The 20545-nt window shown below is 46.6% G+C and overlaps 1 protein-coding gene across 2 annotated transcripts; it reads right to left on the reverse strand.

The window, feature by feature from the left end:
- Positions 1-14827: 14827 nt before the first annotated feature.
- On the reverse strand, positions 14828-19829 carry Stx4 (syntaxin 4). Of its 2 annotated transcripts, XM_028769373.1 has the most exons (11): positions 19302-19829; positions 19002-19103; positions 18823-18922; positions 18615-18689; positions 17595-17665; positions 16845-16953; positions 16698-16774; positions 16359-16496; positions 15291-15401; positions 15122-15220; positions 14831-15038 (listed from the first exon to the last, which is right to left on the reverse strand). In XM_028769373.1, the coding sequence occupies exons 1-10, from the start codon at positions 19329-19331 to the stop codon at positions 15137-15139; spliced, it is 897 nt and encodes a 298-aa protein (XP_028625206.1). In that variant the 5' UTR covers positions 19332-19829; the 3' UTR covers positions 14831-15038; positions 15122-15136. The 2 variants fall into 2 exon arrangements, with proteins under 2 accessions (XP_028625207.1, XP_028625206.1); XM_028769374.1 differs by lacking the exon at positions 19302-19829 and having other exon boundaries at positions 14828-15220; positions 18823-18944.
- Between the last annotated feature and the right edge of the window lie 716 nt (positions 19830-20545).

A 20545-nucleotide genomic window follows, 5' to 3' on the forward strand; every position in this document is an offset into this window, starting at 1 on the left:
TTTTTTTTTTTTAGCTTTTTAAGATGGTATCTCTGTACAGCTCTGGCTGTCCTGGAACTCAATCTGTAGACCTGGCTGGCCTCAAACTCGGGTCTGCCTGCCTGGGTCAAAGGTGTACGCCAGCCAATACCTGGCAGACTTGGAAGTCTAGTGTCAGCCTGCTGGGGCAGGTATATATCACCAAGCCCAACACATTTATCATTCGTTCTTTATAGAATTTTTGTGGTGGTGGTTTTCTTTTTTTCTTTTCTGGTTTTTTTGTTGTTGTTTTTGTTTTTTTTAAGACAGTTTTGCTGTGTAGCCCAGAGTGGCCTTTGAAATCTTACAGTGTTGTCATTCAGCATCTGAAGTTCTAGGCTTGCTACCAATTTTTGTGAACATTTCATTTCATGTTTTTTTGTGGGGGGGTTCAAGACAGGGGTTCCTCTGTGTAGCCCTGGCTGTCCTGGAACTCACTCTGTAAACCAGGCTAGCCTCGAACTCAGAAATCCACCTGCCTCTGCCTCCCAAGTGCTGGGATTAAAGGCGTGCACCACCACTGCCCGGCTTGTGGACATTTTAAATGACAGCTGTGATTGCTCACCTTACTGGGAAAAGCTGGACTGATACATAGTTTTCCTTGAAAAATGTCTAGATGAGGCTGTGACATCTTCATTGTCATATGGCCTGCCAGAAAGCATGTTCGTCAGATGTGACACCACATGCCCATAACCCAAAAACTTGGGAGTTGGAAGCAGGAGATTGAGAGTTAGAGGCTAGCCTTGGCTACATGGCAGATTTGAAGGAGTCTAAAGTGAAATGAGAGACTTGTCTCAGTAAACAGAACAGTAAATAAGGGGTGTGGGGGGCAGCCATCATCAGAATGTTCTCCTTTAGGGCTGAGTCGCATTGCCTCAAATTTTCATGGAATACTTATTTTTTTAAAAAATTAATACATATTTTGTTTTTGGGTGCATGTGTGCCATGGTGCATGTATGGAAATCAGAGGACAACTTGGGAGAGTCAGTTTTCTGCTGCCATTTGGGACCAAGGGATAGAACTCAGGTTGTCAGCAGGCACTTTTGTCTGCTGAGCTACCTTGCCTGCCTAGAAGGGCTGCTGAAGATTTTAGGTTTTACATTGAAGCCATTAGGGTCTCCCTTTTCCATTTGTAGCTAAAGCAAAGCTACAAAGCCAGAGTAAGCCAGAATGCCTTTCCTCAGCTCTTTATTTCTTTTCCTCTCTTTTTAAGAGTCTTTCTATAGAGAGTCCTTTTTCTTTTTTCTTTTCTTTTTCTAAAGGGCAGTGTCTCCCTATCTTAGCCCAGACTGGCCTTGAACTTGAGGTCCTCCCGCCTCAACCTCCTGAGTGCTGAGATTATTTATAGTCATGTACCACCACCACCACCACACTGGGATTCTGGTTCTTGTTGAAAGACTTGAGAACCACCAAGTTGTCAATGTCGGTAAGTAACCAGGGAGCAGTTCATCTCCAGGCCCATGTGCTAGTCATGGAGACATTGCAGCAAGCAGTGATGATTCAGGAATCCAAAACCAGGTACTCATCACCAGGAAAAATAGCAGATATTTCAATGGCAGCATTAACAGTCATGTTCAGGTTCTCACAAATGAGTGTTTAGAGGGAAGTCTTTTGAGTTGATGAGATGGCTCAACCAGTAAAATGTATTTGCCACCAAGCTCAACAACCCAAGTTTGATGGCCAAGACCTGTGTGATGGGAGGAGAGAACTGATTCTTTTTTTTTTTTTTTTTGGTTTTTCAAGACAGGGTTTCTCTGTGTAGCCCTGGCTGTCCTGGAACTCACTCTGTAGACCAGGCTAGCCTCGAACTCAGAAATCCGCCTGTCTCTGCCTCTCAAGTGCTGGGATTAAAGGCATGTGCCACCACTGCCCGGCAAGAACTGATTCTTTTTTTTTTTTTTAAAGATGATTTATTTTATATACATGATGAGTACACTGTAGCTGTCTTCAGACACACCAGAAGAGAGCATTGGATTCCATTACAGATGGTTGTGAGCCACCATGTGGTTGCTGGGAATTGAACTCAGGATCTCTGGAAGAGCAGTCAGTGCTCTTAACCACTGAGCCATCTCTCCAGCAAGAACTGATTCTTAAAGTTGTCCTTTTACCTCCAACATGTGATGTGGCACACATACACACACACATACACACATACACACCCTAAGTGTCTGAAATGGAGGAGGGTCTTTAGAGTTGAGAGCATATGTAGTTCAGTGCTAGAGCATTTGCTTAGCTCTTAATGAGGACTTTGGTATCATAAAAGAATAAAAGTTACATGAGTGGGGCATGGGGGCATGGGTCTTTAATACTAGCACTTGGGAGGCAGAAGCAGGTTGGACAGTGAGGTGGCTCTTGCCACTGAGGCTGACTGAGCTTGGTCACTGGAATCTATATGGTGGGAGGGGACATTGATACAGAAAGTCATCTTGGCCTTCCATGCACTCTGGCCCAGATGCACACACACACAAATACACACAATTAAGACATCAAGTTTATAATTTATTTATACACTTGCTGCTTTTAATTATATGTTTATATGTGGGTTATGTGCATGTCAGTGCAGGGTTCACAGAAAGAGCCAGATCCCCTGGAACTGGAATTACAAGCAATTGTGAGCCACCTTGTGTGGCAGCAAATGTTCTTAGAAGTGGAACCATTTTTCCTGCCGCCGTTGATGTGGTTTTTGAGCTATGTATGCGTTTATAGCTAGAAACCCTCAGACAAAAGATACTTGGCCCATGTTGAGTTAATTTCTGTATATGGTTTGAAGCAGGAGGTTCAGCTTAATTTCTTTGCCTATGGATTTCCTATTATTCCAGATGCATCTGTTGAAAGGACCATTCTTTGTCCGTTTCATTGTCTTGGTCTTCTTAAGAAAAATAAACTAACTGTAAATATAAGAGGTTCTGTTTGGTTTCTAGCTAGGGACAAACCCAAGGCCTGGCATGCTAGGCAGAGCTCAGCATCTAAGCCACACCTTCATGTCTGTCATGCCAATACCACACTATTTTGATTATTATAGGATTTAAACTTTTTTTATTTCTACATATTTTGACCACATGCATGTCTGTATACTCAGAAGAGGGTGTTGGAGCCCCTAGAACTGGAGTTATGGTTGGTTGTGCTGGGAATTGAACCCTGGACCTCTGCGAGAGCAACAATGCTCTTAACCACCGAGCCATTCTCCAGTCCCCTAATTAGTGTGGTTTTGTAGGAACTTCAAATCATGGCCTATGAGGCTTCTAGCTTGTTTTTTGTGTTTTGTTTTTCTCCCAACTTGTTTTATTTCAAGGTTTCTCCCCCCTGGTCTTATAGTTCTATTTTATTTTACTTTAGTTTAGTTTTTGAGACTGGACTTGAGAGCTGCATGTTGGCCCCAAATTCAGCATGTAATCCTTGCTGGCCCCAAACCCTCCACTCTCCTGCCTCAGCTTCTCAGTACTGGAATTACAGATATGTGGCATCACACCTTAACCCCATTTGAATTTTTGGATCAGGTTGCCAGATTTTGCTCCCAAGAAATTTAAAATGCTAGTTTAGGTTCTGTAATTGTACTGAATCAGTGTGTGGGAAATTGCCAACTTAACAATATTAACTATTTTTTGAGCTGTGAGCATGGGATACTTTAATTAGATATTTAATTTTTAAAGATTTATCTATTTAATGTCTATGAGTGCACTGTCACCCTCTTAGACACACCAGAAGAGGGCATTGGATCCCATTATAGATGGTTGTGAGCCACCATTTAGTTGCTGGGAATTGAACTCAGGATCTCTGGAAAAGCAGTCAGTGCCCTTAACGGCTGAGCCATCTCTCAAGCCCTTAAAGGTTTATTTTTAAGTCAGGTGGTGATGACACACACCTTTAATGTTAGCACTTGGGAGGCAGAGGCAGGCGGATTTCTGAGTTCGAGGCCAGCCTGGTCTACAGAGTGAGTTTCAGGACAGCCAGGGCTACACAGAGAGATCTGTCTCAAAAACAAACAAACAAACAAAAAAAACAACAAAAAAAACCTGAACATCCATGGGTCTTTTGCTGGGATTGTATGTCTGCATCATGTGCATGGAATGTCCAAAAGAGGGTATTGGAGTCCCTGAAACTAGAGTTAAGAAACAGGCATGAGCTGCCGTGTGGGTGCTGAGAACCTGGCCCAGGTCCTCTGGAGGAGCAGCCAGCCCTTAACCTCTGAGCAGTCTATCCAACCCCATCTAGATTTTTAATTCCTTTCAACAATATTTTTTTTCATTTTATCTATAAATCTTTGTGTTTGTTTGTTTGCTTGTTTGTTTGAAGACAGGGTTTCTCTGTGTAGCCCTGGCTGTCCTGGAACTCTTATCTGTAGACCAAGCTGACCTCAGACTTACAGAGAGCCTCCTGCCTCTGCCTCCCGAGTGCTGGGATCAAAGCCATGCAGCACCATGCCTGGCTTCTCTACATCACTTTACTTCTGCTGTTACATTTATATCAAATATTCTTTCTGTTGCTTTTACAAATAAACTGCTCTCATTTTTCCCTCATTACATTATTTTGAGACAGGGTCTCTAGTGTATTGTTGGCTGGTCTCAAACTCACTCTGTAGCTATGGCTAGCCTTGGAACTTCTTATCCTTCTGCTTCTCAAGTTCCAGAATTACAGGCAAGCCGCTGTGCCAGGCTTGGATTGTTCCTCTGTAATGATAAGAAACACAGTCTTTTGATACGGTGTGGAAGTTCCCTTTCATTCCCACTGTGTGTGCTAAGCTCTTTCAAAAAGAGGTTTCATGGGGTCAAGTTGGCTTGGAATTTAGTACACAGCCAAGCATGACCTTGAGCTTCTAACCCTCCTGCCTCCACCTCAAATTAGAGGCCTGTGTGCTTGCTACTCAAGCACTCTACCGACTAAGACACATCTCAAGTTTCTACTATGTTAAGTTTTTAAATATGGAAGCAAGTTTTATTTTGTCAAACACATGTTCTGTGTCTACTGAGATTATTCCATGGCTTTTGTTTTTATTCTACTAATAATCTGCACTATTTGACCTCTGATAGTAAACCAACCTTTTACTCTTGGGATAAACCCCACTTGGTGGCGTCATATAATCCTTTTTAACATGGTATTGGATTGGATTTGCTTTGCTAATATTCTGTTGGACTTCTGTGTCTGTATTCCTTACATTTTTAAAAAAATGTTTAATCATTTTTGTCCAAAGCCAGCCTGATCTACAGAGTGAGCTCCAGGACAGCTAGGACCACACAGAGAAACCCTGAATCAAAACAACAAATAAAATCAGATTTATTCATTTTATGTGCAAGTGTTTTGCCTGCATGTGTGTGTGTACCACATGTGAACTTGGTGCCTGCAGAGGGCAGAAGAGGGCACTGGATACCCAGGAACTGGAGTTACACATGTTTGTGAGCCACCATGTAGGTGCTGAGAAATTAGCCCAAGTCTCTATAAGAGCAGCAAAGTGTTATTTAACTTCTGAGCCATATTTCTAGCCTAAGATTATTGTTTTCTTGAGACAGCATCTTGTGTGTCTTAGGCAGGCCTCTAACTAGCTATGTACCAAGGATAACTTTTAACTTCTGGTCCTCCTGTTTGCACTTCCTGAATGCTGTGATTATAAGCGCATGCTCCACAAGTCCTCTACAGCCGCGCACCCTTCCCACCCCCTTCATAAGAACATTGGTCTGTCACTTCTCTGCGATCTTTGTCCAGTTTTATTTTCAGAGTAATGTCTATAAATCTTTTTATTGTTGTTTTCATTTTTAAAATAGGGTCTCTCTATGTAGCCCTAGTTAGCCTGGAACCCACTATGTAGACCAGGCTGATCTCAAATGCCTCTGCCTCCCCAGTGCTGGGATTGAAGGCGTGGGCCGATCATAGGTGCAGTAATGTCTAGAGGTCTTGATCTCTGTCTGTTACTAGTCACCTCTAATTTCCCTTAACTCCTAGTTTCCTGCTGTGCCGCCTCTAGCTGGCGAATGCAGATTCATAAGCTCTGGTGTCAGCTTTCCATTGGTGGACTGTGGTCATCACCACTCCACTTCCCACCCCCATGAACAGGCTTGTCCTGGGGTCAGTTACCAGGAAACAATAAAAAGGAAAGAGGGGGAGATGGAAGGAGGGCAGGAAAGGGAAGGAATGGACGGAGGGGTGTAGGAGGGGGAAAGGGAAGGAGGAGGGAAGGGAAGACTCGAGAAGGGTACACACCTGTGGCCTCAGCATTTGGAAGACTGAGGCAGGAGTTTCAGGGCCAGCACAGGAAGGCAGTCTGTCTTTCTGCGGGGAGGAGAGTGCTGAAGATGAAGGCTACCACTGAAGCAGAGGAAGCAGTACCTTGTGGAGCCCAGTCAGTTCTGAACTGCCGACAGCGTTTGCACCAGAAGCCTCTCTCCTTGGAGTCAGCCTTGTCTACTTCCTTGGCTGTCTCCATCTCTCACCTATTCCCACCAAGCCACTTCCAGCCACAACAACCTGATCAGGTGCATGTGTGCATGTGTGCACATGTGTGTGCAAGCCAGAAGCCAGTATCAGGTGTTTTCCTCAGTCAATTCTCTTATTGTTTTATTGCTTTTTGTTTGTTTCATGTTTTGTTTTGTTATTGTTTCTGGGTGGTTATTTATTTATTTGTTTATTTATTTATTCACTTTACACCCTGATCACAGCACCCCCACCATAGTCTCACACACACACAGTCCCCCCCAACCCCTTCTCAGAAATTATTACCCACCCCCACCCACCCACCCCCAACCCCGCACATCAAGGTACTGCAGGACTAGATGCATCCTCTCCCACTGAGGCCAGACAAGGCAGTTCAGTTAGAGGGAATGGGATCCATAGGCAGGCAAGACATTCAGGAACAGTCTCTTCTCTTTTCTATTTTTGTTTGTTTGTTTGTTTGTTTTGTTTTGGGTTTTTTCGAAACAGGGTTTCTCTACGTAGCCCTGGCTGTCCTGGAACTCACTCTGTAGACCAGGGTGACCTTGAGCTCAGAAATCCGCCTGCCTCTGCCTCCCAAGTGCTGGGATTAAAGGTGTGCGCCACCATTGCCAGGCAGGAACAGTCTCATTATACAGCCCTGGCTGGATAGGAGCTCACTAAGTAGACCAGGATAGACTTATAGAGATCTGCCTGCTTCTGCTGGAATTAAAGGTGTACACTACCACCATGCTCAGAATTACCACCTTGTTTTTTAAGACAGGCTCTCACTAAACCTGGAGCTCATAAATTTGGCCAGACTGGTTGGCCAGCAAGCCATAGAGATCCTCTTTAATCTTCACAGGCTGCTGTGCCCACCTTTGACATGGGTGTCAAGATTAAACTTCAGGTCCTCCTGCTTCTGCAGCAAACATTACCAGCTGACCCATTTTCCTAGCCCCTCTTTGTTTGGTGTTTTTGTTTTTGTCTTTGAGACAGAGTCTTGCTACGTAGCGAGGCTGATTTAAAACTTGATTCTTCTGCCCTAGCCTGCTGAGTGCTAGGATTACAGCACTGAATGCCCATCCCAGCTTCTGGGTCCTCAGCCTGTCTCAGCCTTCTGTTGCTTGTGTGACTACATCATGCTCAGCTGCGGAGTGACCCGACTTAAACTGTAATCTTCATTAGTAGTTCCAGTTATACCTGTACAGTCCCTTTGCCAGCTACCTATGATGACAGACACCTGCAGTAATGGTATCACCTAAGGAGACAGAGGAAGGAGGACCACAAGTCAAGCACCAGCCTGGGATGCACAATGAGAACAGTCAGTCACTGTGTTCAGCTCACCAATGGAGTGTTTTTTCTTGGCATTACAAGCCCCTGAGTTCAAGCACCACTACTAAAATAAACAAAAGAAAACAAACCCAGCCAGTGCCTTTCACCATGTAAAGGAATGTATTCATAGATATTAGGGCATGGAATAGTCAGGAAGCAGTTATTTTGCCTAACATATCTCTCCTTCTGGCCCTCAAAGATTCATGTCTGTCCCACATGTAAAAGGACATTTCCTAAAATTCTAACCTTGTCAGAGTCCAAAAAAGCCTCATATTCTTTTTTTTTTTTTTTTTTTCTTTTTGAGACAGGGTTTCTCTGTGTAGTTCTGGCTGTTCTGGAACTCACTCTGTAGACCAGGCTGGCCTCGAACTCAGAAATCCGCCTGTCTCTGCCTCCCAAGTGCTGAGATTAAAGGCGTGCGCCACCACCGCCCGGCAAGCCTCATATTCTAAAGTCCCAAATGTATCAGTCATCAAAATCAGATGCAAATCAACACTGTGGGTCTAGACTGCCATGCCGCATGGTTACCCAGCTGTGGACCTGTGTGACTAAAGGCCTCAGATGTACCTCAGCTAATCCAGCATGCCTGAGTACCTGGGTTCATCCCCAGCACTGTGCCTATGCTAGGCTGGGACAAGCACAGCCTAACAACTGCAGACCCCTGACAGAAGGTGAAAGGAGGTACCACTCAAAGCAGTGTACACATGCACTTGGAGGGACGGACAGACGACTCACTAAGAGAGCTCACTGTTCTTGCAGAGGACCTGGTTTTGGTTCCCAGCACCCATATCAGGTGGTTTGCAACTGCCTATAACTCCAGATCCAGGGGATCCAATGCCTCTGGCCTTCTTGGGTTCAACACATACATATATATAAATAAAATAAACAAACATTTAAAATATTTTAAAAATCATCCACTTAGGAGGTAGGTGTACTGGCACTTGACTTTAAACCCAGCACTAGGGAGGCAGAAGTGAGCGAGCAGTGGATCTCTGAGTTCCAGGCCAACCTGATCTACATAGTGAGTTCCAGGTCAGCTGAGGCTACTAAGTGAGACACTGTCTTAAAACACAAATTAAAAAACAAAAACAAAAACAAAACAAAACAAACAAACAAACAAACAAAAACTTGAGGCTGGAGAGATGGCTCAGTGGTTAAGAGCTCTGGCTGTTCTTTCAGAGGACCTGAGTTCAATTCCCAGCAACCATATGGTGGCTGACAACCATCTGTAATGGGACTGATGTCCTCTTCTGGTGTGTCTGAAAACAGCAACACTGTACTCATATACATAAAATAAATAAATCTTTAAATAAAACAAAACAAAAAAACCCTCCACCTTGGGAAATTTCCAGACTAGAAATAATCCTTCACAGCTTTGGTTTGCCTTCTGGGTCTGAGTACCCAGAAATGGTATTAGTCATTTTTTCTAAACTGGTTCATGTGATACCCTACTAGGACAGCTATCTCCAGCATTCTGCCAGTTTTACTGTAGTACTTTTTGTTTTGTTTTGGCTTTGGTTTTTGAGACAGGGTTCTTCTGTATAGCCCTGGCTGTCCTGAAACTCATTTTGTAGATCAAGCTGGCCTTGAACTCAGAGATCCACCTGCCTGTGTCTCCTGAGACTGGTATTAAAGGAGCGTGCCACTACCATCCAGCTTATTTGCCTTTTTTTTTTTTTAATACCTAAACAAGGGTCTCACTATGTAGTCCTGGCTAGCCTGGGACCTGCTATGTAGACCAAGCTAGCCTCAGAGAGATCTACCTGCCTTTGTCTCCCACAAGCTGGGACTTAAGGTGTGCATCATAACTCAGGCCTTTCTCTTCTTGAGACAGTCTTGATATGTAGCCCAGGCTGAAACAAAACTCTCAATCTTTTTGACTTAGCCTCCCTCACCTCCAAAAGTAAGAGCTTTCTACCATCCTCTTTTTCATAATAATGCCTACTGCAGTTTTAGAGCATCCTAACAATGTCCACACTCGGCTTCCCCCCAACAGACACTGTGTATAAAAGCAGAAACCTGGTCTTGATCTCTGTTTCCCTTCCCAGGCACCTACAATAATGTCTGGAACATAAATTTTAAAAATATATATATTATTTATTTTATGTATATGAGTACACTGTAGCTGTCTTCAGACACACCAGAAGAGGGCATCAGATCTCATTTACAGATGGTTGTGAGCCACCATGTGTTTGGTGGGAATTGAACTCAGAACTTCTGGAAGAGCAGGCAGTGCTCTTAACCGCTGAGCCATCTTTCCAGCCCTGGAACATAAATTTTGCTGAACAAATATTTTGCGAATAACTTACTAAATTGAGTTAACCATGGAATAAGAAGTACAGCAGACTCGGCCGTGTTTATACCTAATCACTAACATCAACTTATACGGCAAAAGTCTGGGAAGAAGTGACAATGTACAGACTCAGTTGAGAGTCTGCCCTACAACACAACTGTCACCTGTGGACCTGTGCGACTAAAGACAGGCTGGAGATGTAGCTTGAGATCTGGGTGGGTCCTGTGCCATCGCAAAGGAATTTAGTTATGTTTGTTTGTTTGTTTGTTTGAGACAGGGTTTCCTTATGTAGACCTGGATGGTTAGTCACTCTGTAGACCAGGCTGGCCTTGAATTCAGAGACCCATCTGCCTCTGCCTCCAAGTGCTGGGACTAAAGGTGTGTGCCATCACTGCCTGGCCCTACAAAGGTAGAGGGACACAGAAGTCATTGTGAGAAAGTGGACAGACCACTGTGCTCTCTGGCTTACCAGTTGAAGAACACAGCAACTAATAGACCTAAAAGACAAACAGGCTCTGTATCTGAGCCACCAGTAGGAAGCAAGTCTGCACACATTTGGCCTTGCTGAGTGACAGTGGCTTTGGTCTTGTCACCTCCAGAATTGTGAGATAACTGTGGGCTGTAAGCTTCTAAGTATGGTAATCAGCCATGTCAGTAACAGAAGACCAGGTGGGCATGAAAATATGCTTGCAGTTCCAGCACCAAGGAGGCCAAGACTAGAGTACTGTCGTAAGTTTCAGGTCAACCTGAGCTACATAGTGAATTCAAGACTAGCCTGGACTAGTGCTTAAGAGCACTTGCAGAAGACCTAGGTTTGGTTCCTAGCACTCACGTGGTGGCTCACAGTAACTCATTTCAGGAGACCCACAGCTTCGGCTCTCCATAACATGGTATACATCCATTCATGCAGGCAAAGCCCTCACGCCACAAAATAAAATCTAAAATCTAAAACTAAACTAGCCTGAGCTTTATACATAGTGAGACCCAGTCTCAAGAAGCACAGAGACACAGACACACACACAGTAGAAAATAAATACAACTTTCGGAGGCTAGTATCTGTGTTGGCTGCAACTGCAGTAGCCACTGGTTTGCCAATATTAATTCTCCCCTCAGTTCAGAGTCATAGGACAAAAAGCATCAGCCTAAGCTGGCCATGGTAGTACCTTCGGGCAATCCTCAAACTCAAGAGGCTGACTCAGGAGCATTGGGAGTTCAAGGCCAGCCTGGTATACAGCCAGTCTCAAGCCAAGAAACAATTACAACTGTAGTCCCAGCTCCCATGGGAGGCTGAGGGATAAGGGGTGCCAAGAGTTCAAAGTAACCCCGGGTTACAGAGCGAGACTTGCCTCAAAAAGCCAAAACAACAAAACCAGGGAACTCTTACCTGGGCAATAAAGATGATCGTTCTCAGCAACATTTGTAGCTGTTTCTGGTGATGTGATTTACAGTCTAAGACGATTAGAGCAAAAATCACCTCTGTGACTGTGCTGCATTGTCGAGGAAGGACAAACCGTTCCCTCACACGGGTGGGGCTGTGGATGGCACAGGGCCATCTTGAGGGTAGTTTTCTAGATGAGGGTAGTGTTCTAGAGAAGGGACAATATAAAAACCAAAAACGCCGGGCAGTGGTGGCGCACGCCTTTAATCCCAGCACTTGGGAGGCAGAGGCAGGCGGATTTCTGAGTTTGAGGCTAGCCTGGTCTACAGAGTGAGTTCCAGGACAGCCAGGACTACACAGAGAAACCCTGTCTCGAAACAACAACAAAATAATAATAATAATAAAATAAAAATAAAGACCAAAAACAACAGCAGAAAAACCCACCCTTGGATCTCTTGACTTCATTGGACAACTTTATACTAACTTGGACTTTTAGGGTTTAGTTTAGAAGTCACTGTGAACTCATGGCAATCCTCTGCCTCAGTCTTCTGAGTGCTAAGGTTTCAAGCATGGCATCATAACCAGAAAATGGTAGCTTTTTACCTATTAGGTTCTCATCAGTTCCATGGGACAGCTGTGACAACCATGATTCATTATAGAAATGCTTCCTCTCTAGCTGTGACTTCCAGTAGCCTGTCTCCTGACATCTTTGGAGAACCAACTGTTAATCCTTCCTTTCTTGAATCACCTGACTGACTGAACAGCTTTGCCGGAGATGCTGTGAAGGCTTTTTACAAAAGGCACAAATTGTACACTTGATATGGCTTTGTCACAAAGATGACTGTTAACAGTTTAAGTGTTATATGCATATGCATGCATAGGCATGTTCATATATGGCGAGTGAACAGAGGTCAGAGGGCAAGTACTTTCCACCTTCTTTGAGAGGTCTACCAGGCTAGCTGGCCCTCAGGCTCTTCGGGGACTCCATTGTCTCCACCAGAAGCCTCCAGGGATGACACGAGGGCTCCGCTCCACCATATTTGCCTCATGTGACTTCTAAGGATCTGATCTTGTCCTCAGGTTAACAGAAAGTAATCTGCCCAGCCACTGAATTTTTTGCTTAAAGTCCTTCTGTTGTATTTCCCTGCAACCCCCTTGAGATCATGTTTCATGTTTCCCAGGCTAGCCTCAAGCCAAAGATGACCTTAAACTGATCCTCTAGCCTCTAGGTCTGCTCGGCCTACGTCACTTCCCCACCCCAACAACCCCCCTTTTTTTGTTTATTGATATAGTCTTGAAGGAAAGCCCTGGCTTGCCTTCTGGTTTTGTTATGTAACTCACACTGGCCTAAAAGTCAAAGCGATCCTTCTGACTTAGCCTCCTGGGTTCTGGGATTACAGGCATATAGCGTCATATGTGACTGTAAATAATGACCCAGTGGACAACGGTGCTTGCCTCCAAGCCCGATGACTTGAGTTTAATGGGGTCTCACCCCATGGAAGGAGAGAACTATAGTCTTTTGAGTCATTCTCTGACCTCCACACACGTGCACACAAATAAATAAAATTAATAATACACTTTAAAGACAGACATCAGCTGCACAGATGCCAATGGCCAACATCTGCATCAGGTTAGTTGGCGTCTTGATTGTTTTACTTTGAAGGCAGTGTAAGAATGTGGACAAAGGTGGCTGACAGGCCAGGAGTCTGCTGGGAATGGAGGCCTTGGAGAGAAAACAGATGGAAAACAGGGAAGCCCAGAGTCCCCAGAGCCAAATACATGTAGTGTTCAGCCAAGATGGCCTGGTTCTCGGCTGCCCCACCCAGCTTGGTCATCTAGTTAGCCTTTCACCTCTGGAAATTTTACCCTGTCCATCTATCTGTCTGCCTCTCTTTCTCCAGGGTTTTGCTGTGAAGCCCTGGCTATCCTAGAATTAACTCTGTAGACTAGGCTACCCTGAACTCACAGAGATCCACTGGCTCTGTCTCCAGAGTGCTGGGATTAGAGGCGAGCACCACACCCATCATTACTTTGTCTCTTAAACACAGTAGTGATTCTACTACTTTTGGGTGTGTCTGGGGACTCCATGTACTGTCAAGCACATATCTACTTCCTAAAATGGGCTACTTTATGCTGAGGGAGGAAAAACTCAGTTGACCAGTTGTTTCCCAGTTGAGATCAACATACATCCTATATATAGACAGCAAGAGACATGCAATCTCCCCTGGCCAGATGAAGTCAGGAGGAATCCCTCCCCAAATAGTCTGGGAGTGCAGTAGCCTGACACATCTAGCCCTTTCAAGATCGTGGAGGCTCATGGGATTGAAAGTTGGATGGAAAGCCTTGGAAACTGAAGCCAAAGACTACTGACTAACCAACCTTGGGCCAGGGGCAGCTTACTTCTGAACCATGTGGCCTCAGGAAAAAGCTGTATCGTTCCCTGGAAACTAGGCACCTGAACTGAAAGCCCTTCAAAATTCAGAATCGGGGGTAAGCAAGATGGTTCAGCAGGTATAAGCACTTGCCAGCAAACCCCTCAGCCTGAGCTTGACTCTGGAACCCACAGTAGAAGAGAACCTATGCCCCAAAGTTGACCTCTGCATGCATGTATCCCTGTACACACACGCGCACATGCGCATGTGCACACACACACATACACACACACAATTTTTTCATGTAGTCCTGTTGTCCTAGAACTCACAATATAGACTAGACAGGCCTTGAACTCACAAAGATCCACCTACGCCTCCCAAGTGCTAGGACTAAAGGTGCAGCACTATGGCAGGCTACACAATCATTTCTCCCTCCCCCAACCAAGACAGTCTTCTGTGTAGCTCTAAATGGCCTAGAATATGCTTGGTAGACCATAAACCAGGCAGCCACTGTGGGGTGATGGGTCTCTAAGAACTCCTCTTACAAAAGGCAGTGCCCATCTCTGGTCATGGGACCTGGCCTGCTGGTTCCTCTGCTAGGCAACTTCTTATGCTGCCTGTCTCCACTACATTTTAATATTCCATGAAAACACTGTCCCCACTAAGAATTGCTTTTTCTGTCTGCTTTAAGTGTTTCTCAAGAAGTCTCTTCCTCTTGGTCTCAGGAATTCCCCCAGTATCTCTCACATATCCACCTTACCCATGTCCCAGCACTGGGCTAGGCAGCTTATCACTTTAAGGACATGTAATCCTACTGTGAGCACTGCCTCTCCCAGGCCCACCTCACCCACCCTGTGGATGCTCTTCTAGAGAAGTCTGATCTGAGCCTGTCTAGACTGGGCCTGGCATCAGCAAAGGCCAGGGGGAAAGAAGAATGGATACTTAGAGGCCTGGGCCAGCCTTTCCAGAACACACAGCACAGCTGGCTCCAAGCTTCTTCTTCTTTTTTTTTTTTAATTTTTTTTTTTTTTTTTTTTTTTTACAAAACCACGTGTCCCAGACAAACAGGACACTGGAAACTGTCTCCCAGGCATTGTGGCCTGAAGGGGAGGACTCCATGAATGAGCAGCTGCCAACCCAGAAAGAGCCATATGCCCTTCTGCACAAGGGCCAGTGTGAGGATAGGTTCAGCTGGAGACCTGCCCTGCCTCCACAAATGCTGTGTCTCTGGTTCTCCCAGTGCCTGCAAGGGAAGGAGAAAGAAATGGGTCTGACAGGAGGCGGGAAGGCTGCTGCCAGGGATGGGGCAGGCCCGCCATATCTCACCAAGAACATGTGACATTATCCAACGGTTATGGTGATGCCAATGATGACAGCCAAGATGAGAACAGTGACAGAGACACAGATGGCAATCATGACTTTTTTCTGTGGGAAAGGAAGGGTCATGGAAAGTCACTCTGGAGTGCCCAAGGCCGGGGCCAGAGCACAGGCTTACCTTCCTCGCCTTCTTCTGGTTCTCTAGGGCTGTCTTGACATGCTCCTGCCCACGTTCCACATAGTCTGCTGAGCTCAGGATGTTCTTCTCGATACGATTAATCATCTCCCCCTGCTCAGAGAATGAGATTGTTCAGAGAGGGAGGGGTGACCAGGTATGGAGGTGAGAAGTTACTTGTCCAGCATAGCCTAAAATAACCAAGACACTCTTTTTGGGGGAACGGAAGAGAGAGGAAGTTAAAGACACAGTTTCTCTGTGTAGCTCTAGCTGTCCTGAAACTCTACCTGTAGACCAGGTTAGCCTAGAACTCAAGAGATTCACCTGCCTCTGCATCCTGGGTGCTGCTGGGGTTAAAGGTGTGCCCACCACTACTGTCTGGCTAATCAAGATATTATCAGCAGCAAAAAGCTACACTAACGAAGCTAAGGCAGGACCAGAGCTGTTAATAGCAAGGCTTCCAGGCCCCACTCCATCCTACATAACCTCCATTTGCAGTGGAGGCCTGCAGCCACAGACTCATAGGACTAGTACCTTTCCCACAGACAGTAAACTTTTGTCTGAATTCACCCATTCTTCTAGGCCAGTCTCCTTCCCTCTCCCTGACTGCTCCTGGCACTACCAGCTTAGGTCCTGGTACTCCCACTGGATGACGGTGATTTCCCATGACCACCAGCTGTAGAAAAGAATGGCTGTAGCATTGTGAAGTTCATCTCAGAAGGTCATGACAGGGCTGGAACCACTTTGACTCCAACAGCCAAGCCATTCTAACCTAGGAGAGACCAGGAGGTTGACCCTCTAGGGACAGTTTTCCACAGGAGCACTAACAGCGTTAGGGAGGCTTCTGTCATAGGAAGAGAAGCCATGATTGAGACCATGGCTAGGTGAGGTTCACACTGGTGGCTCAGGTGGGATGCCATCAAGGTAGCTGTAAGGAGAATTTGGCTAAGGATGAACATAGAGGCCATCTGGAAGCATGCCCAAGCTTGGAAGAGCATAAAAGCCCAGGAGAGTGCCTCAACTCCAGGTCAAGGGTGGGACTAGGGTGGCACAGGGCTTCTGGGCACACACCTGCATCTCCACCTCGGTAGCTAGAAAAGTGAAGATTTCATGGAGCTCCCGGATACTGCGCTCCAACTGCTGGATCTCACTGTGTCTCGCAGAGATCTCATTCAGGGCCTGCCGAGTCACCTGTGTGTCCTTCAGTATCTGGGGGGACAGACAGGAACTGGAGATGTCACAGGGAAACCAGCATCTGTTTCAAAAGTTTAGCTGAGCTTCTCAAATAGTCCTCTAACCTATGAACCCAGCATTCTAATTCATTCCTGACTGGGCCTTGGCCTGCCTTCCACACAAACCGGGACTCAAAGATGGAAAGCCCACAGAGGAAGGATAGCTGTGGCCACTCACATTAGACACAAACACCTCACTCTGCCCACTGTCCAGCATCTGCTCCAGCTCCTCGTCAGACACCATTCCAGCATTGGCTGTAACAGGAAAGGCCAGTTCAGAGCAGATCGGGGCCCCAAACCCCGAGGACAAGGTAGCCCAACTCACTGATCTTCAGCTGCCTCCGGATCCGCTCCACATTCTTCTCTCGGTATTCGGACTGCATGGAGTTGCACTTGTTGATGAGCTCGACAAACTGCTGGGACAGGACTCCATGCTAAGAACAGAGAGTCTAGCTGGGCGTCAGTAGGAACTGCCATGAAGTGCTGGGGTCATAACCACCTTGTGATCTTGGCAGACTCCCGCACTCCTCAGAAAGAAACCCAAAGGTCTTATCAGGGCCCCATTACACCCATAACTGCCTCCTACCCTCGCCTCACCACCTCCTTCCTTCTCCTTCCTCCCCAGTGGTTTCTCCCTCAACAAAACATGCTCCTATCTGCCTTGCACACTGTTCCTCTGCCTAGAATGATCATTCTCAAGCTGTCTTTCCAGCACTGCTTGTGATGTTTTGTTTCTGTTTCTTTTTCCCTTGTGCAGAATGATAAGGTACCAAGTCCTACATGAGGAATACCTTTGTTTCCTATTCAGTCCAAATTCCCGTCTCACAGCCAGGCCTAAGTCATGTCTGACACAGCAAAAATTCTCTTTGATGGAGGAGGCAGAGGTTTTAATGGATTAAGCATCTTGAAATTTGGATTCTCTACCTACACCCAGCTCTTTCTCTCTTGAGCATAAGCGTCTTCATATGGAAAAGCATCAGGACAGAGATCCCAGAATCAAGTTTCTCTAAGTCACCATTCAGTAACCTAAGAAACACTTTACGAAATTCCTTAGTCCTAGGAAAATGCAACCCACCTGGGTTTTCTTCATCCTTGTGTTGACTGAGTTATAATTCTCATCAGCTTCCTCCTTCTGGGGCTCTATGGCTGTAGGAAATACAAGGATGGATGGAAAGAGGGTTTGTCCTGAGACTTACAAAAACTGTTTGGGAGGTCAGCTGAATTCTTTTTGAGGCTAGCCTGATCTACATATTGAGCACACCCTCCCCCATTAATAAAAATGTAAGAAATATAATAAAAAATTTTAATGAATTTTAAAAAATTGATTGAGGACCAGAACACAGGGCCACATCTACATTCCAGTTACATAGTAAGAAGGTTCTTGTCTTCATAAAATTTTTATTACAAAATGACTATGAACACGGATGTATTTTGGTAGTAACACATAATGTTGGAGGAGGAGGAGGAAGAGGAAAAAAAGAAGGAAGGAACGGGCCTTTAATTTAAATTCAGCAGCCAGGCAGTGGTGGCGCACACCTTTAATCCCAGCACTTGGGAGGCAGAGGCAGGCGGATTTCTGAGTTCGAAGCCAGCCTGGTCTACAGAGTGAGTTCCAGGACAGCACGGGTTACACAGAGAAACCCTGTCTCAAAAAAACCAAAACAAACAACAACAACAAAAAAATTTCAGCGCTCAAGAGCAGAGAAAGATGGATTTCTGTGAATTTGAGGCCAGCCTGGTCTACACAGGAGGAAGAGGAGGGGAAAAAGAAGAGAGAAGGAGAAGGGGGCTAATTCTGAACTTCTGAGAGAAGTTTTTCTTTGAATTATATCAATGGGTTCCCACGCTGGGCTGAAAGGACTACAACAGTAAGTAGTTTCAAATTCAAACTTAAAATAATAATAAAGGAATCTGAGAGGTCATAGTGTGCTCTGCAAAGTACCATCGCTTTGATGCCACGGGACAAAGATCCTAGACCCAGGTCTGCTGTGTGACCTGGATATATCACTTGACTGTGTACGAAACAATCAGATACACCAGCAACACGGCTGAATCAAAGGGAAAGATATGGCTGAGTCCCTTGAAGTTTATTCACCTTTTAGCTGTGCCCGGACCTCTCTCCCCAGCTGTTTGATCTCCTCGCGCAGGTTTTGCAGGCCCTGCTTCATGCCTAAACGAGAAAGCCAACACTTCCAAACCACAGCTTCTACCACAAACCAAACCCACCCTGGCCATCACCGGAATAATACTACATCCCCCATAATCCGCCGGGCTGGCGTGCGTGAGCCAGAGGTTTCGCTTACTCTCCTCGGGAAGAGGCGTGGCCAGGATGGTGACCTGCTGTTTCTCCAACTCCCGGACTTTACTCTCCAGTTTGGCCATAGTCTGCCGAATTGTCTGCACCTAGGAAGGATCACCAAGAGGGCTGAAGACTTAAGTGTCACTCTAGTCCGCCCTACTCCTCGGTCCTCCTGACCCTTACCTTCTGGAAGAACTCGTCGTCCGGGCTGCTCAGCCGGGCGGCACCTGAGTGCACCACCAGCGCGACTCGAACCTCATCTTCATCGTCTGAGATGTTATCCCCCTGCCAGGGCGGGAGTCATTGGCACCACTTGCTCGCTGCGGTTCTCGTCCCGCAGGAACCATGGGCTTCCGGGATTTTCCTTCCTGGCCATCAGCCACCCGTCCCGGACCCAAAACCAGGAGGAGTCCTCACTCCAGCGCGTCCGCCCAGCCCTACTTCTCCTCACTCCGGAGTGTCTTCACGATCCCAGTTTCTCACCTGCCTCAACTCATGGGTCCTGTCGCGCATGGTGGCCGGAGTGCCCTGGACCTGAGCCCAAAGGGCCTCAAGGTTCTAAATTTGGAAGCCCTGCACCTCTCTCACACTTGACACCCCCTCCGTACCCTGCGAACTCCAGTACCCCCAGGAGCCGCCAAAGGCCCCACCCCTTCACCATCCACAGTCGTGGGGAAGAACCCGACCATAGGACCCCCAAAGTTCTACAGGTTGGAATTCCCTTCTCTTCCCCCCATCCTGCTCCCGCAGTTGCAGCCCCGCCCCTCGGGGATGACTCCGAGCATGCGCGCGAGGTCCTGTCTCGTCCTCGCTAGAGGGAAAGGCGGAGGTCGGAAGCAGTTGCAGCGGAACGGAAGCGAGGCTGCCTGGCTCCAGAGCCCGCCCCCTTCTCCCCCTTTACCGGAACGTCTCATATTGGAACTGAAATCTAGTTGCCCAAAGGGTTGGGAATGCGTCATTTGCACGCAGTCTGAGAGCCTCGTATCTCACATCACCCCATGGCGCCCCCTCATCACGTGACAGGCTGGACCCAGCTCAGCGGGCTGCACGCCCGACAGTCAGTCACGTGTTCCGGCGCTGTCAGCGATGTCTCGGACTTCAGTCTCGCGACGTCCCCGACACCCCAGCGTCTGAGCTGTGCCCCTACAGCTTCTTCGAGGTGGGGAAGGGTACACTGCCTACTCTCAGCCACCTACTGAGGATGCTCTGTAGAATTCACCTTGTTTTTTGTTTGTTTGTTTTAATTTTGGGTCCTAGGGCGTGGGCAAAGTGAAGACTTGCATTTGGGGTTGTCAGTATCATGAGACCTTGAAAGTCAGAAAAATAATAAGACCCGAGTGTACAGCGTCAGGGAATTGCAGGGTTTTGTAGGCAGAGAATCTGGGGGTGGGAAGTGACCTCAGCCAAGGTGGAGCTCCCTCCCACCACCCCCCCTCCTGCTGCTCCCCTGCATCCTTCTGGCACAGCCTCTGACAGGTGGGCGGCCTATGCCCTGCATGAGCATTGCAGTCCTGCTGAGCTCGCTACTGTCTGAGCAGCAAGATGATTTCAGAGCAGCTCAGACTGAGAAAAATGTACTGATACCTCCGCAGCCTTTCCTTACAACTGACGTCGGAGCATGACTTGCTTTTCTTTAACGGATTCCCCAGCACCAACCAAATTCAGTAGCTGGCACATAATGGGCCCCCACAGAAGATTTGATCCGAATATTAGCCTTTCCTGTATCT

Source organism: Grammomys surdaster, unplaced genomic scaffold (assembly GCF_004785775.1).
Source record: "Grammomys surdaster isolate TR1022 unplaced genomic scaffold, NIH_TR_1.0 192, whole genome shotgun sequence".
NCBI lineage: Eukaryota > Metazoa > Chordata > Mammalia > Rodentia > Muridae > Grammomys > Grammomys surdaster.

What these genes read in the sequence shown, in the direction of transcription:
- Stx4 (XM_028769373.1), bottom strand. Translation starts at nt 19,331, where the DNA reads ATGCGCGACAGGACCCATGAGTTGAGGCAG. An exon ending in CACGCCTCTTCCCGAGGAGA is followed by an intron (nt 18,690 to 18,822) that starts GTAAGCGAAACC and finishes TTTCTCGTTTAG; the next exon opens with GCATGAAGCAGGGCCTGCAA. An exon ending in CCGGAGGCAGCTGAAGATCA is followed by an intron (nt 16,775 to 16,844) that starts GTGAGTTGGGCT and finishes TTCCTGTTACAG; the next exon opens with CCAATGCTGGAATGGTGTCT.